The sequence below is a fragment of the Pituophis catenifer genome, unplaced genomic scaffold, assembly GCF_029215685.1.
Source record: "Pituophis catenifer annectens isolate HBS135680 unplaced genomic scaffold, rPitCat1.0.hap2 SCAF_1, whole genome shotgun sequence".
In the NCBI taxonomy this organism is placed as follows: domain Eukaryota; kingdom Metazoa; phylum Chordata; class Lepidosauria; order Squamata; family Colubridae; genus Pituophis; species Pituophis catenifer.
This window is the reverse complement of record NW_027256881.1, coordinates 232,503,226-232,520,611: the sequence shown is the minus strand read 5'-3', so window position 1 is coordinate 232,520,611 and position 17,386 is coordinate 232,503,226. Positions and strand designations below refer to the sequence as shown.

Here is a 17,386-nt window from a genome sequence, read left to right as displayed (position 1 = left end):
TATTTCCTCCAGGTAGGCGATTATGTTCTCTTTGGCACATACATTATTCAGCTGTATACCCCACTGAATTGGTTTGGCACATATTACAGGTAATTTGATTGCTAGGCTACTTTGTTGTATATTTATTAGCCATTTGGGGTGAAACAAAGAGAATTGAGTCAATGAGCTTAGGGAGTTAAACTGGGTTTATACCATTATTTGATTTACAGCCTGCTCCAAGCAGAGCACCATATCTCATTTTCAGATTTTCCCCATAACAAGAAAAGAACTATTAATCTGAATCTAATAATAATACCTACATCAGCAATAAACAGAACTGTGAACAGGGACCAGGTTAGATGAGCACCTCAGATGAACGGTATAAGAATTCAGGAACAATGCATTCAGGCGTTTTGTTTATTTGTTGACAAATTTATATAGCCACCCAGCACAATCTACTTCAGATCACCTGGCAATTGGTAGCAATCTATTTTGTGCCCATCATGACTCTTGTGAATAGCATTTGTCTAACACTTTTATACAGAGACTGGCAGCAAATAGAAATGTATCCATTTCTAAGATGCTTGATGTAAAAGATGAATTAGACTAATTGCTGAAATATAGACTTATTTTAAAATTTCAGATTATAACAGTCTGTTAATCTTGTAGGAAAGAAAACTCACAGAATATAGTATATCGCAGGCAAGGTTGAATCTTTGCCTTGAGTTATACGACAACTAAAATAAGTATAAATGAATGTTTCCCTTGTACTTCAGCTTGTACTTCAGCTTTTTTGTAGTGGGCTAATTGTTTAATCAATATAGAGAATATAGAGAAAAATCTTGATAATTAACAAAATATAAAGTTTAGTAACTAGTTGGTTATTGAAAAGTAATCGTAAGTCATGGAAAAATATTAATAGTATATTCTATTCAAGTACAAATATTTTTTTATTATAATAATTCCTTTTGCATGAATAATTCTATGTCCAGCAATGAAAGAAATTACCATTAAAATTTCTCATGCCTAGAAAGCTGAGCTCAAATATGAAAAATAAAATGCAACCCTGGGAATTATATGTCAATTTCATTAAAAAGAATTGTTTGTAATAATTTAAGTTGCCCTCTCCTTTACACTTCCCCTATCAAAGATATCTTCAAAAAGGTGTGAGATAATTTACTATGTGAATATGTGTTAAAAATCTGGGACTGATGTGGTTTATGTTCATGCTTAAGGTATAAAATATTGCTGTATTGGGATATAGGTACTTGTCTGCTTCACTCCCTTTTCTTTTCTGAAACCTTCATAACTTTGGTGCAATGGAGCTTCTGCTTTTCCTTTCCAGAATGATCCAGTCCTCATTTGTTGACATGGAGAATATGTTTGAGCTCTTCAGTGAGGAACAGGAGGTAAGGCACATCATACCTGTGGAGAATCTGTGTATCAGATTATAATGGATCATCTTATTTTCCCTTCATTGCATGTTATAACCCATACATTATAAACTGCCAGTAATCATTGTTTAATGACCCTAATTGGGACTGGAATTTCTGTCACTAAATAAAGCAGTCCTTAAAAACTTCCCATGACTGCACTGCTTAGGATGGCAGTTTAATTTAGCCTTTCCCAATCTGATGTCATTCAGCTGCTTTAGGGCTACCTTCCAACAGTGGCCTGAACCTCTTGGCTGACAGCTCTAGGAGCTGGAAGTCTCTGCATCGATGATGGACACAAATTGAAGAGAACCTAATTAATTTACAGGATATATCTCAGTTTGGCCACTGTTGTAACTTGTTTTTTTTTTTTAAAAAAAATAGCTATATTTGAGTTAGCCAGGAGCCAAATAGCATTTTCTATTTTCAGGCTGGAAATTTTTCATCATAATACTGGCAATTAGGTTTGTCACCATTAGAATCTATATCTGGCCCTCTCCAAGGTGTATCTCTGGAACATAGAAATATGAGGTTCCAGATCAGACTTTTCTACTGTGGTAGCAACTGTTCAGAACTTCCAAAAGAAGCCTTTCTTACCATCTGCTATCTAGCTTTTATTTATTGCAAATGCTACAAACTGAATTTTGTGCCTGAAAAACAAGTGTTCTACCTCAGGGATGGCACTTCTGTACTATAAATCAGGGGTCTCCAACCTTGGCAACTTTAAAATTTGTGGACTTCAACTCCCAGAATTCCTCAGCCAGCTTTGGTTTGCTGGCTGAGGAATTCTGGGAGTTGAAGTCCACAAGTCTTAAAGTTGCCAAGGTTGGAGACCCCTGCTATAAATGGCTTCCAAGAGCAACTTCTTGGTCACTGGGGCAAATCTTCCTGCCTCTGCCAACTTAGCCAGCCAGGATCTTAATACAGAAAATATCACAGATGTGTTAACTTGTAGGTGAAGGATGAACCAGGTGCTGGAGATCTTCGATTCCTGTCAGGACGTGTGGAATTCGAAAATGTCCATTTTGGCTACACAGAAGGGTGAGTAGAGAAGGAAATAGTGTTGATGGTGACAAAATTGTACGTTAATTTGAAAAAGAAGGGTTGAACAACATCTTTCCAACAGTAGGCAGGTCACCTGGAAAATACATACTCAGTGAACGTAGGAAAGAAAGAGAAAATATAGTGACGGTGACAATATGAATATGAACCATATTCTATCTCATTAAAGCTTTCCAACCCTGGATGAGATAAAAGCTCAGAAGGAAACCTTCTGAATTATGACCAGTGAGAAGGATAGGGACCTTTCTTGAAAGTTGTTTGGGGAATTAGTAAATATAGTAAAATAGTTCAAAAACCTTTCTTTTATCTGTATCGTAATCCTCCTAACCTAGGTTGCTTATGGTCATTGTTATTCAAACTGTTCTGCTGCCTCCCCAGCAAACTGGAGGAAGTCTGTTTCTGGAATAGAGGAGGGCATCATGTGTGGGAGATCTCACCAGGGAGCTTCAGGAGAGCAGTGAAGGTTGAGAGATGGGTGACTGCTCTCTTTTGTTATTCTCCACACAGGAAGGAAATTTTACATGACGTTTCCTTTACCGCAATGCCTGGACAAACTATAGCACTGGTAAGGAGATAAAAATGGCTCTGTGTAAATGTTCTGTAATCGTACAGTGCTTTCTTTTGTCTCCCATCTGATAGGAATAGTGACAGGCCCCAAATAAGGGGTCAAAAACAGAGGTTGAAATTTAAGTCTATCTACTTTCTATTTCTTCCCACAGGGTTAATCCATAGGAACACTTTGCTTTCTCTTTCTCTCCAGGTGGGACCTTCTGGGTCAGGAAAGAGTACCATTGTCCGCCTGCTGTTCCGCTTTTATGACGTGTGGGGAGGCTGCATACGAATAGATGGGCAGGATATCTCTAAGGTAACAAACACACTGGGAAGTATTGATGATAAAAGGATCATCCATCATGGATGAAGGCATGGAGAAGATTCATTTCAATGGGAGTGGGGTGGGAGGAGGATGGGAAGTGTACCCCAAAATATTTGTCTAGATAAATTGCCAAGTTTCAGCCTCACCTTACATACCATAGCTTGTATGTACTTCTTTGCATTACTGTGTTGGGACCAGTCAGCAGAGGAATATAGCTGAATATGCCCTCCTGCGATCTCTATTGAAACTGGTGTTTTTAAGCTTGCCTAACTGTTCAGGACTCCTAGTGGCACCGAATTATTGGAGATGATTAAAGCAATTGGATATTTTGAAGAATTTTACATCAAAATGTAAAATTAAACTGCTAGGAAATACCATGAAATGTTAAGATAAATAGATTTGAGGGCAAAAAAGAATCTGCTCTGACCTCACAAATATAAAGAAATACAATCTATCAGAGGAAAACAAGCCTAAGTACTGAGGAGTTAGTACTAATACAAAAGGGAGAGAATAGGAGCAGTTTAAAATTTATATAAAGTTTATATAGATAGTTTAGTCTCTCACATGCATTCTGTATATGTGAAGTCAAATTAAAAATTGTTGGAGGGATATTTTGCTTATCTATGCTTTATGATCCAGAAAATGAATGGCTCTACAAATGAAAAACTGGCTCTCCAGAAGGGTCTATGACAACTTGCCATGGCCAACTCGCCACGGGACTAATATCAAAGACATAGTGGAATAGAATCATTAAAGAAAGGATGCCAAAGGAGGGGCAAAATGAAATGTGAATGACAAAAATTAAAATAATTTTTGAACTATTTTAAAGGATTAAATTGAATTGCTGAATTGTCCCACAGCTAGTTGTCCTGTGGTGAGTTGTCTCGTGGCAAGTTGTCTGTGGCGAGTTGTCCCATTCCCTTCAGAAAACTAAAAGTGTAACTCCAAGTGGCCCTATCCAGTGGCAGAAGATGCTTGGAGTTATCTATCAACAATACCCTGAGGTCCAGAGGTGCCATACCCCTGCTGTACAGTGTGATCCCCTATATAGAGCCAAGTTGGCATACACCCTTTGCATGTGTTATATACCCACTTATGCTTCTCTTCTCGGAGCTCCTCAAGGCTTGATGACACAACGCAGCTGCTTAATTGCTTGTTCATGTTTATTGCCACAGCAACAGACATATGATTCCATTTAAAGGTAGATTAAAGGTTTGTGCTCAGCAGGCCTCCACTTCTCCTGTGGCCACCCAAGCTCACTGGGGAAGGACTACGGGAGGGAGATTGAGGGAGATTCTTAGATGGCCCATAGTCTTTGGGAGCTCAATGTGGGGGTGGGGGAATATCAAAGGACAGCTGGTTCTTTCATGTCCGTTAGAGCTGTTTGGTGTCTGTTCCTATTCTACTGTGGTTCCCCAAATCCATCCTCTTAATTTTCTCTCTATTACTCCCTACGGTTATACCTTTCCTTAAGGATCTATCTCATTCATCAGATCTGTCCTGGTTACTGGAATCAATGCTAGGAAACAATGGAAGGAGATAGGGATAAAATGGCATCTAGAGATAGATGACAAATAGTTTAGGCAAGTTGCAAAATACATGATTTCCTACAGGGTGCATGTTCATAACGCAGTGTCCCACAGGCTTTTTTTTTTTTTAAATCTTGCCAGTCAAACAATTTCCCCTAGAATTTGTCATATAATAATCAAACTCCCCAGAGATGATTGAGCCTGTCCATGATTTGGGATGGTTTCTGGTTTAAAGTGCCACAATTCTCTAGAGTAGATAGAAACACAGCAGCACTGCAGTCATTTGCATTCCTTTGTTTTCTGCCTCCCCTTGTATTCGTCAAAGTGACTAAAAAGGTTGAGCTATTGCTTATTATGATGCTGAGCAGAGACAATAGACATACAATGCATTCTGCAAGCTGAGAACATTAAGGCTTGAGCTATTCGGAGAATGTTCAGTTTATCTTAAGTGGGGCTTACTTCAAACAGTACTTACAATCCAGATAGATTATGTGCTTCACTCTAAGCACATAAAAAGAGTAGCTGGTTAGGGAAGGCTGTTTGGAAATGCCAACTCTCTGAATTGTATTGTGGGCTTTCTGAATCGGTGCCATTTGGGGTTTCCGTCACCTTGGTGCAGGATGGGAAGCCCTGATAATTCATAATGTCTTTAGCGTTTATCCTGAAGCTAACTATCCATCAGACTGGTGTGGGTGTGAAAATGTCAGCTATATTCTAAGCCCGTGATGGCGAACCTATGGCACACATGCCAGAGGTGGCACGCAGACCCCTCTCTGTGGACACGCACACTGTCACAAGTTGCTCTTTTGGGTTCTGTCGCACGAAGATCAGCTGTCCGGCACGCGCACATGTGCACTGACCAGCTGCTCTCTTCTGGGTTCTGGCACTCCTGCGTACGCACACACACTCCAGTTTCTGCACTCGGTGCTGAAAAGATTAGCCATCACTGTTCTAAGCCATAACCTAGGTGAATTGCACAGTTTCTCACTTCATCCTCCATCTGCCCACATCCACAGGCAAAGCAGGTCTCTGTGCGTTCCCATATTGGGGTAGTGCCTCAGGATACCGTCCTCTTCAATGATACCATTTGCAACAACATCCGATATGGCCGTATTGATGCGACCAATGAAGAAGTTATGGAGGCTGCCATGACTGCTAATATCCATGATCGTATCCTCACATTTCCTGATGGTAAGGACGACCTCAGCTTTATCTACCACTTTGCCTTGATCTCACGTGATTACCCTGGGATGCCTGTTCGATGATTGAGTACAGGACTCAGATTTACTCCTTAATTTCTGCAGATACAGTTGGGGAACATTCCAAACGGAAGCCATTGACAGCTCTGTAGGTCTGTGCAAATAATAGCAAGCTACATTTTGAGATGTTGTGTGGTGGGGGAGCCAGGACTATTCTTGATCTGTATGAACCAATAATTTGATTTGGTATAAAGCAGTGGTGAAATGTAAAATTTGTTACTACCGGTTCTGTGGGCATGGCTTGGTGGTGGTGGTGGTGTGACTGGGTGGGCGTGGCCAAGTTTTTTTTTTTTTTCTTTTAAAAGCATTTTTTCTACAACTCTTCGGCCGAAGAGGTTGTAAAAAAATGCTTTTAAAAGCCTGTGACGATCAGACAACTCAGCTGGGATCGTCAGAGGCTTTTAAAATCATTTTTTTCTACAGCCTCTTTGGCTGAAGAGGTTGTAGAAAAAAATGCTTTTAAAAGCCTCTGATGATCCCAGCTGAGCCGCGTGATCATCAGAGGCTTTTTTTTTACTTATAAAAGCATTTTTTCGGCCGAAGAGGTTTTAGAAAAAATGCTTTTAAAAGTTAAAAAAAAAAAAAGCCTCTAATGATCATGTGGCTCAGCTGGGCATGCGGGGGGGGGGGGGGGGCGCAGGGAGTTTTGCTACCGGTTCTCCGAACCACCCGCTGCCATCGCTACCGGATCGAGTGATCCGATCCGAACCGGGAGCATTTCATCCCTGGTATAAAGGCACCTCCTTTGTTCTTATCTGAATCTTATCTGAAGCCTTTATTATTATTATTATTAATTTATTTGACTTGGACACCATCTACATGCCATCAAATTTGGGTAGCTCACAAAATAAAACCCAACAACAATATTCAAACCAGTTAGAAAGCAATAAGATGGTAAATCCAGCCAATGCATAAATTCTACAAGTTGCTCGAACTATCCCAGCCTAAAATGAAAAGCTTGAGATAATAACCAGGTCTTTTAAGAACATCCAGAATGCCATCAGAGTGGGAGCCATTCTGATCTCTAGGGAACTTCATTCCAGAGGGCAGATGCTGCAATAGAGAAGGCATGCTTTCAGGTCCCATTTAGTTGGATTGAACCAGTTGAGCAGGTAATAGGAGAGACAGGTGGTCTTTCAAGTAACCAGGCTCTGCGTGTTGAACAATAATTCCTATCGTTCTCATCCAGCCCATTTTTCTGTGAGTATAGACATTGTGGGATGGCGTATATGGGAAGTCAGATGGGAAAAGTTTACCAACAGTTACCAAAACTGAGGGGCCAAATCAGTTCAGCCTCACCCTATCCCACCAGTCTTCTAAGACCAATTGATGAATGAGATCCTGACTAGTGAAAGAAATAAGATTGGCCTCTATGTCTCAGTTTGCAAAATCATCCTATTTCCTTTTCATATTTTTAAAGTGACCTGCTTAGGAAATGTTGGATTTTTTTAAGAGTGTCTACTGCAACACCAAATATTCTTTGCTGGTAAATCTAGGATGGTGCTACTGCTACTAGAAATAGTCATAAAGATTTTAAATGCTCTGCCCAAATGGCAGAAAGCAGCAATTTGTATCTCAATGGCCTTCCTTTTTTACATAGAGTTTTACTTTCCTCTGTGCTTATGCCTGAAAGGTTACGAGACGCAGGTTGGTGAGCGAGGCCTGAAGCTGAGTGGTGGGGAAAAGCAACGAGTTGCTATTGCCCGCACCATCTTGAAGAACCCTGACATCCTCTTGTTTGATGAGGTAATGGAGAAGGATTGTCTTAACATCTGTCTCAGTCCCAGAGAAGGTCCACCTGTTCCTTAGAGAGAACAATCTATTGGATATGGGATATTTGCTGATGGGAGGGAGGAGAACAGAAGAATCAAGTTTAATATCCAATGGAGTAGCCTAGAAAAGGACACAATTGATTGGGATCCGTGGTTGCATTTCACATTGCAAGCCTGTGTGGCAAGTATTCAAGTAGTCCACAAGTTACAACGGTAATGAAGCCTGTTCATCATGATTGTTACTCACAATGATCATCCACACGACCAACCCAATTTTATGACTGTTTTGCAATAGTCATTTGTTCTGTCCCCGTCCCACACACGCACCCAACTAGCCAGCCGAGGGTTAAATAAACTCTTCAAACACTCAACGTCAGTGATAAGGAACTTGGCAGCAACTCTGTAGCTGCCTGCCAAGAACTTTTACTCCGATAACACAGACAAAAATACACACAGTTTGAATAGTCCAGTTTGTAATTAAATCCACAGCAAATAGGCGTTGTGTCCAAAGGTGCAAAGTGACTCGCCAGAGATTTAGCTTTGTCCGTCACAGAGTCCGAATGGCCACCACACTCCCTTTTATAGCCTGTGGGATGTGGCCCAGTGACTCAGCTTAATCTCTGGCACGCCTCCTTTTCTGCTGCGCACGCTTGTCTCTCCGACGCTGGCGTGGGTCCAACCACAATGTTTCTTCGTCACTATCCGACGGCTCGGAAACACCTGGCTCCTGGCCAATCTCTTCTTCTTTGGGAGACACCTGAGGCATTGCCAGAGAGGAGGGTCCTGGAAAGGGAGGCCTGGCTGTCTCCTCTCCTTCATGTTCGGAGCCTTCTTCCTCCGATAAGATAGGCTCGGAGGACGGAGCCACAACATCATTAAACAAACACCACAGTCATAAAGTGAACCAGTGCTTCACTATGAGCATGATTTTGCTGAGAACTGGAAGTAAATGCTGTTTTGGTGGAGGGTGGGAGTGGCAAAACCATCGTAAAATGTGGTTACATGACTGTGGGAAGCTGCAAACAGCCATAAATGTGGCCCAGTTGCTGAGTGCTTGAAGTGCAGTCATGTTTTTTTTTTGGGGGGGGGCGCACAGCCTCCGAACTTTGAATTTGGATTGTAGGTACCTCCAGGAAGGTCCATCATAGCTTTGAAAGGTTGCTAAGGGACCAGTCATAAATCAAAAATTACTTGTACTTCTATCTATTTGTTTCCCACATTTGAAGTTACATTTGCATTTTGCCCTTCCATGCCTTTTTTTTTTTAAGTCTGAATTCTGGGAGCATTTGGGAGGAGGATAACATCACAAATTCTGTTATTCTTTACAACTACGTTTCTCTTCCCCATTCCCTCAGACAATTTATATCCTGTTCCTGAGTAGTTCTCCCCACAATAACAATAGTATAGAACTACAAAGAGCTTCTCTCAGCTGTTTATCATGGCACCGAAACAACATGGGTGGCTTATAGGTACTAATATGCCAGTGACTTGACACTAAAAGGAGTTCAGGGTCCATTACCTTCCTCTATATCCCCCTTTGCAATGTCCCACAATGTGCTGACTCTTACAGGCAACATCAGCACTGGACACTAAGACGGAAAGAAAAATCCAGTCATCGCTGGCTAAAGTATGCGCCAATCGCACCACTATTATTGTGGCTCACAGGTAAGATGAAATGTCATTTCATAAGAATTTTAAATAACAGGTTTTAAGCATAATCCTAGCTAAAGGAAATCTGTTCTTGTTGTACAAAGAGGGTCAGATGCATGTCTTGTCTTGTTTTGTTCCATTTGCCTGCAATCGTATTTGTTAAATATTGATAAAAAACTTGAACTGGATCCTTAAAGCAGCTCTGACTTCAACTTCTTTAGCAAGAAAAGTATAGAAGTCACTCTGGGTGAGTCCAGATGTTCATGTAATCCAGAAATTTTGGGTTGGGCAAAGAGGCAGTAGCGCTCTCCTCTTCTTCCACAGCATCTGGTATTCAGTACTGCCTTGTCTCTGGATGTGGATACTGTTTTATCTGCTGTGCATTATAGTAATGCTCAAACTCCCAGGCTTGGTATCTTCCTAGTGTACTACTGCAGCTTCAGCCTCTGGCTGGCTGGGCATTTTGCAAGCTGCATTCTCGAAATATCTCCAACATACCAAATTGTAGGAAAAAGACATAGCTGCTTTAAAGATCAGCATAGAAGTGGTCTATTTGTGCTCCTGCTCATCCAAATCACTTTTCCTGAATTATTCCTGAAGTGTTGTACAGCCCTGCTAGTTTGGGGAAGACCTTAGTTACATTTGACAAATTTAGAGCCTGTTATAAATTCAGAAACTTTCACATTTTTTGACTGATGTGGCTTCATTAATGAACCTTTAGTATCTTTTTGTACCATGGAACACATTTGAAATGGATGTTTTATACATTTACCCATTTTACCCATTTAATAGAATGTTTTAGCAGTAACATTCAACAGAGGGCCATCACAAACATAATCAGGTCACATGGTAGAGGGATAGTCAGTCATCCCCTACAATTGCTCATCCCAGGATATTTTGGGTCATTTTCTCTAATTTAATCTCTTTTTTCTGAATCTTAACAATTTTTAAGCAATAATCTGGTTACCTACTCCTTTTACTCTTCTATAATCCTTAAGGAACGCAGAGGCATTGGTAGGAATAAAGATGAGAATGAAAGCTTTGCATCCTAATATTTAAAAGATCTTTTAAAAATGTAAAGTCAGTGAGCAAATAGCAAGGAAAACATTGTAGGTCTGATGGGATAAAGAATAGTGTCTGGACCTAGACGTTGGAGCATTTATTAATGTATATTATTACAATATATAGTGTATAATTTATATAATATAATAATATAATAATATAATATAATATAATATAATATAATATAATATAATATAATATAATATAATATAATATAAGTATAATATAAGTATAATGTATAATGTATAATTTATTAATCGTTTAGAAAGCATCTTTTCCCGATTTTAGTGGACAGAGGGAAAGTAAATGATGCTAGATCTTTTGTACGGTTAGACAGATAAAATTTGTATTTGTTCTGCCAATTCTCATTCAGTTGATGTATAGGAATTTTCTTTAGAATCATTGCCAAAAGCAAGAGAATTTTAGAGAATTCTCATAAATGGAATGTGACACTTAACGTCAGTTTGAATTATATGTATCCAAGAGATATGTGCAGGTGCCTGCCTTCTATTTTACTTTTTTCCTATATTACGATTAGATTCCAGAGCATCTGGACAGGGTATTACAGAGGAATTTCCTTCAGGGATGAGTCCTGCCCTTAAGAAACCCAGTTTAGCAGAGAATTGCCAAAGGCCCTTTATGTTGAGTTATATTCTTTTGCTTCATCTTTGTTGCATCCAGCATCAGAGGAAATCACCTCGGGAGAGTTCCTGGGCTTTTTAGCAATTTGTGGCTACTCTCCCCTTTTTCCAAGACATTAGTCATCAAGGTTGGGAAAACAAGGGTTGATATACTATAGATAGTTGGCGCACATCTGAATGCTGTTACATGTGTCTGAATTAGTACTATAGGATCTGGAATGGCTAGAATTCCAATAGAGTTCAAGACATCCTAAGACAGCTTTGCTAAATATTAAATATTCTCATTACATACATTACACACTGAACCGTAGTGGTGCAGTGGTTAGAATGCAATATTGGCTAATTCTGCCCACTGCCAGGAGTTTGATCCTGACCAGCTCAAGATTAATTTAGCCTTCCAGAGAAATTCGCGTTGGAATAGATTATAAAGATTAAAATATATAAGTTGTATAAGATGTGACCCGGTCAACACTCTGTTCATAAAATATGTATGATGAAGGAAAAATTCTAATAAAACCTGTTTACAAAAAGAAAAAAAAAAAGATTAACTCAGCCTTCCATCCTTCTGAGGTCGGTAAAATGAGGAACCAAATTGTTGGGGGCAATATGCTGACATTTGTAAGTCATTTAGAGAGTGCTGTCAAGCACTATGGAGTGGTATATAAGTCTTACGTGATATTCGTGTTGCTACGTTGTACATCTTCAGAACATTTTGTGGTAGCATCATCCTTGTATAGTTCTTTCCCCAGAGACAGATTACATCTGAGATGACAAACTGTGCACGGCATGTGTTGTATGTTATTGACAGCTGTCGAACTGTACATACTGGCTTCTAAATAATAGTGATTATCTGTCCTTTATAGGTTATCAACCATAGTTAAGGCTGATCAAATTCTTGTTATCCGGAATGGCCATGTGATAGAGCGTGGAAGGTAAACAAATACAAAAAACCTCAGAGAGTAAAAGAGACTGTGACAACAGCTTTTCTTGTGTTTAGAAAGCCAAGGAAAGGAGGAAGTGAACCCCTATATTCTCCCCACTTTATTTTCCACCAAACAAGTTTTAACAGAAGGGTGGATTTCCCCATTTTCAAGTCCTGTTCAAAATAGACAGCGGAATCACGGCAACAGGACAATTATTATTGTTGCTTCTACTACTGCCTTAGATTACTTTGCCAAAAGGTTAGTTTGAGACAGTCAAATCAGAAGTGGAGTATTAGCCTCAGATGCAAATTATTGGTCAACCTTGCTCAGCGCAAGCCTTATTTATTCCACACACACACCATCCCCATCATGGCACTATTTTCTGGGCATTGATTCCCCCACACCCTTGTCTTCCTCACCTGCACTCTACCCAGTCAGTTTAGTGCAAAGTAGCAATAGAGGCAGCAAGTGAAACCCATTTGGCAGGAAAATTCTTCTCCTGAAGCCCCAGTATTTGTTTGGATTGATTTCAGCCTATCGGAGAACCCTCCCTGCCTCCGTTTACATGTGAGAGCAACAGGAAAGGTGAAAGAACTGCACTGGTCTGGGTGGAGGGAGGGGAGGGGAGGGGCAGGGCAGGCTGCAGAGAAGAAAGCTGTCTTCCCCTTCCCTGCCCTTTGCTCTCCAGAGACCAGCAAGTGCAGATAAGTGCTGTCCCCATGTGAGGGCAGTGACTTTACAGCCCTCATTCCCAAGGCAAGAGGATTGCCCTGGGGCAATGAGTTTCATTCTGGCATACCTTCCTCCAGTGGTGAAATCTGAAATTTGTTACTACCAGTTCTGTGGGCGTGGCTTGGGGGGGGTGGTAATGTGACGGTGGGCATGGCCAATTTTTTTTTTTTTACTTTTAAAACCATTTTTTACATGTAAAACCATGTAAAAAAATGCTCTCAAAAGGCTCTGACGATCCCAGCTGAGTTGCCTGATCGTCAGAGGGTTTTTAAAAAACCCTCTGCCGATCAGACAACTCAGCTGGGATCATCAGAGCTTGGATCATCAGAGCCATTTAAAAGAAAAAAAGTTTTTTTCTTTTAAATGGCTCTGACGATCCCAGCTGAGTTGCCTGATCGGCAGGCAACTCAGCTGGGATCGTCAGAGCTTGGCTCGTCAGAGGCATTTAAAAGACAAAAAAGCCTCTGATGATCGCGCGGCTCAGCTGGGCATGGGGGGGGTGGGGGCAGGGATTTTTGCTACCGGTTCTCCGAACTGCCCGCCACCATCGCTATCTACTCACCCGAGCCAGTCCGAACCGGGAGCATTTCACCCCTGCCTTCCTCCCATTCTAAGGATGGAAGACAGTACTGTGCAAGCTGGGGGGAAGGGTCGGAAAGGTTGAGCCCTTCTTGTTACTCCCTTGATTTCCCGCTTATCCCCTCAAACCTTCTGACAGATGTCCAGATTGGGAAAGCTGTTACCGCCTGTGACAAAAGGACAGGCTTTACAGGACGGTAGTGCACTGTACGGTATAGGTACATGTGATGTTGGGAAAGTTCCACTGCGAAGGTCCAGAGCAACATAAGCAAGGGATGTGCTTTTCTGTGGAGTCTTTTAAATTAACTTTTGCTGCATTTTGCAGGCACGAGCAGCTGCTAAAGAAAGGGGGCCTCTACTCTGACATGTGGGCTCACCAAGGGAGTGAGATGCCTAGTGGCTCAGACATCGACAGCAAGGTCAGCCTATCGAAAGCTGGGCCTGAGGAATTAGAAGCAGGCAGTGTGGAGGGTGAACCTGAACCTGAAACTCAGGATGAACCGGAAACTCAGGAGGAGCCTGAAGAAAAGGAGCCTGAAGAAGAGGAGTCTGAAGAAGAGGAGGATGAATCAGAGGATGAATCATAGCCAAGCAACTGAAAGAACCATTGAATGTCTCCTGCACGATGGAGCTTGAAACTAAAAAGGGGGGCTGCTACCTTACCCTAGATATTTGTGATGGCTTCTCACGCAATGGGAAAGCTCTGGTCCCTATAACATTTAGCAGATCCACCAAGGTGGTTATGGAAATCAAATTTAGAGGAAGCATAGACTCTGTTTATTCTTAGCCTGCTCATAGCGATGGGACCATGAGGAGTTGTCCTACAAGCAGCTGTCGGGTGCAAAATACGTTGCTTGGTGACTCAGACTTGCCAGTAAAGGGGAGAAATAGAGGACCAGAGTCACCTTGCCCTACCACCATTGACACGGATAAATGTCTTCCTTCACAAGATGAACTGGGTAGGTGGGGAGAGGAAAATACTTACAGCTGTGAGTATTGCCAGCGTTCTGTATGGAACCAGAGGAATCCTCAGGGAAAGGAGGCGCATTTTCATAAGTTCTGATTTTGAAATGTCTTGTTTGATTTTCATAAACTGTTTTCAGATCAATTTGCAGATCGCATTTGTTTCAGTCTCGCTGGTTAAAAAGAAAGGACTAAGTAGTAACTGACTGAAAATCCTTTTCAACTATTGTGTTGGTGAGAGGAGGAAGATTCATAAAGTGCTGGTCTTACTAATAATTATGAATCTGGTTTTTATTTATATCTGGCGGTAATAAAAGAAAATGAAGGCAAGGGCAGAAATTCATTGTGGGTGGAAACGGTAGGATAGAGAGAGAAGAAATGCATCTTTTCACCTGTGTCCTAGTTTACTAGCTGCTCCTTCATGGTGGCTATATGGAGAATTGACAATTATTACTTACTTAAGGCCCTATCCCAAGGTGAGGTAATCTTGGCCTGGGTGAGCAAGACACTAGAGAGCCTACTAGGTCTCACTGAATATTGCTTTAGTACCAGGCTCGTGTTGCAAAAATCAAGATAGCCATTCAAAAGGATATGAAACCATTCAATTTTTCCATTATCTATTGGTCTGCAGCAGTGGTGAAATTCATATTTTTTTACTACCGGTTCTGTGGGGGTGGTGTGGCTTGGTGGGCATGGCAGGGGAAGGATACTGCAAAATCCCCATTCCTTCCCCACTCCTGGCAGAAGGATATTGCAAAATCTCCATTCCCACCCCACTCAGGGGTCAGCCAGAGGTGGTATTTGAGTAGTTCTCCGAACTACTCAAAATTTCCGCTACCAGTTCTCAAGAACCTGTCAGAACCTGCTGAATATCACCTCTGGTCTGCAGTCCAGATCCAGTAGCCCTATTCGTATTGACTCATAAAAGTGCATGATAATCAATTGACGGAATAAATACAAGGGAGCTGTTAGAAAAATCCAGTGAAAACAGGTTAAACGTCTCTGATTTTGAAAAGCAACGGATCTCTGGATGAGGGAAGAAAAAAAAATTGGGTTCACACGTTAGGCCGAGGATTCTTTAGTTATACCTTAAATCATATTCTTGGTAGATTTCATATCAAAAACTACGTAAGAATCAAATAAGCCACATGATGGCTTAGCAAAATGTGTAAATTAGGCTGCTGATTTGTATGGGCAGCTGTGATCAGTTGTACTGTGGAAAAATTGGTAATAAATAGTAGACTTCTAGATTGGTAATAAATAAGAAAAGGCTTCTAGTAGTCTTTTCTCCTAAAGTACAGGTAGATTTTGCTTAACAACCACCGTGGGGTCGCCAACTCCATCACTAAGTGGCATAGTCATTAAGCAAGACATGTGAATGCAACTTGCAATTTTACTGCTCGTTTCTCCATTGACTCTGCTTATTGGCAACTGAAGTGCAAAAATGGCACTCTCATAACTGGAATGCTGCAATAGTTGAAAATGCCTGATAATTGTGAAGTGCTTGAATCTAGATCATGTGACTACAGAGATGCTGCAAAGGTTGTAAGTACGAGGGCCAGTTGTAAAGTTACTTCTTCAGCAGCATCATAATTTCAAATGGTTCCTAAGCAGGGCAATTGTTAAGTGAGAACTATCTGTACATCGGAGTTCCTCCCCTATCACAGGTTTGATTATTCACACATGCTGTATATATCTGTATCTATCTGTTTGAATCAGTCTTAATTGATGATATCTTGGACAAGTCCTTGATTTTTTTTTTGAGGGGGGGAGTATTTAAAAGTGGTTTATCATGGTTTTTTTTCGTAGGGCAGAGAGAGGGACTGGCCTAATCAACCAAGTGGCTTCAGACTTTAGATAGAACTCATTGTGTCCCGGTTTCTAGCCTGGTATTTTTAATTACCACCCCAAAGTGGCTTTTACAGCATGTTATACCTAGTTCTCAATTTAAAACCACAGTTGGGACATAACCAAGAATATTATAGGTAGTTCTTGACTTATGACCACAATTGGGACTGGAATTTTGGTTGTAAGTCCTTGTTATCATCATCGAGGCATCGCATGACCAGGCTTGTATTTATGGAAACTCAGGTGATAGGATGGCTGAAAATTCTGCAGCTGCAATGATCAAAACACAGAGGAATAACTGCTTCAGGTAGAAATTAATGAGCACATTTAGCCTACTGTATGTCAGGAACACATTGGATCATCATCGCATCAGGATGATCCCAACGTCCAGCTCAAGGTTTTTGACTCTTTCCAAAGCAAGAGCAGTTAGCTATGTTTCCTGAGGTTCTTTGCTAGATTGCCTTTGTGGCAGCAAGAGGGCATTCACCCAGTGACGAAATCCAAATTTTTTTACTACCGGTTCTGTGGGCATGGCTTGGTGGGCGTGGCAGGGGAAGGATACTGCAAAATCCCCATTCCCTCCCCACTCCTGGGGGAAGAATATTGCAAAATCTCCATTCCCACTCTACTCTGGGGCCAGCCAGAGGTAGTATTTGCCGGTTCTCTGAACTGCTCAAAATTTCCGCTACCGGTTCTCCAGAACCTGCTGGATTTCACCCCTGCATTCACCCCTGAATTAATTCTAACTGTATGGGTCTCCATGCCAAGTAAACAGCCATAGTTGGAAATTGAGAACAGTGCTTTTTTTATTCAAGAGCTTGATTGTTTCAAAACTTGTTCTTCCCACCCATTCCTGTCTCACCAGGATGCTCTGAGTATTATATGGAGAAAAACATGAGGGGGAAATTGATATATGCGTTGTGTGGGGGGGGGGGGGCGGGGGGGAGATTCCTATACATAAGAGAGCAGCACAGTTTGTACATTAGTGTAGATGCTTTACTCCTTTACACTTGTACTTCCTCCACTGTGCATTTCCTACTCTCCCTGGCATTAAGTTGTTATCCTAGAAGTCTATTCCCC

The 17,386-nt window shown here is 41.2% G+C and overlaps 1 protein-coding gene across 3 annotated transcripts in view; it reads left to right on the top strand.

The window, feature by feature from the left end:
• ABCB6 (ATP binding cassette subfamily B member 6 (LAN blood group)) overlaps positions 1-14,734 on the top strand; it is a 39,711-nt gene extending 24,977 nt beyond the window's left edge. For 2 of the 3 annotated variants that reach the window (XM_070955501.1, XM_070955562.1), the window contains exons 11-20: positions 13-89; positions 1,325-1,388; positions 2,368-2,453; positions 2,982-3,039; positions 3,235-3,339; positions 5,894-6,068; positions 7,770-7,882; positions 9,479-9,573; positions 12,125-12,193; positions 13,821-14,734. In XM_070955501.1, coding sequence (XP_070811602.1) covers positions 13-89; positions 1,325-1,388; positions 2,368-2,453; positions 2,982-3,039; positions 3,235-3,339; positions 5,894-6,068; positions 7,770-7,882; positions 9,479-9,573; positions 12,125-12,193; positions 13,821-14,082 — 1,104 coding nt within the window. In that variant the 3' untranslated portion in view covers positions 14,083-14,734. Of the gene's footprint in view, positions 1-12; positions 90-1,324; positions 1,389-2,367; positions 2,454-2,981; positions 3,040-3,234; positions 3,340-5,893; positions 6,069-6,181; positions 6,229-7,736; positions 7,883-9,478; positions 9,574-12,124; positions 12,194-13,820 lie in introns of those variants that run through there. The other variant, XM_070955643.1, reaches the window with a different exon arrangement.
• The last annotated feature ends 2,652 nt before the right edge of the window (positions 14,735-17,386 follow it).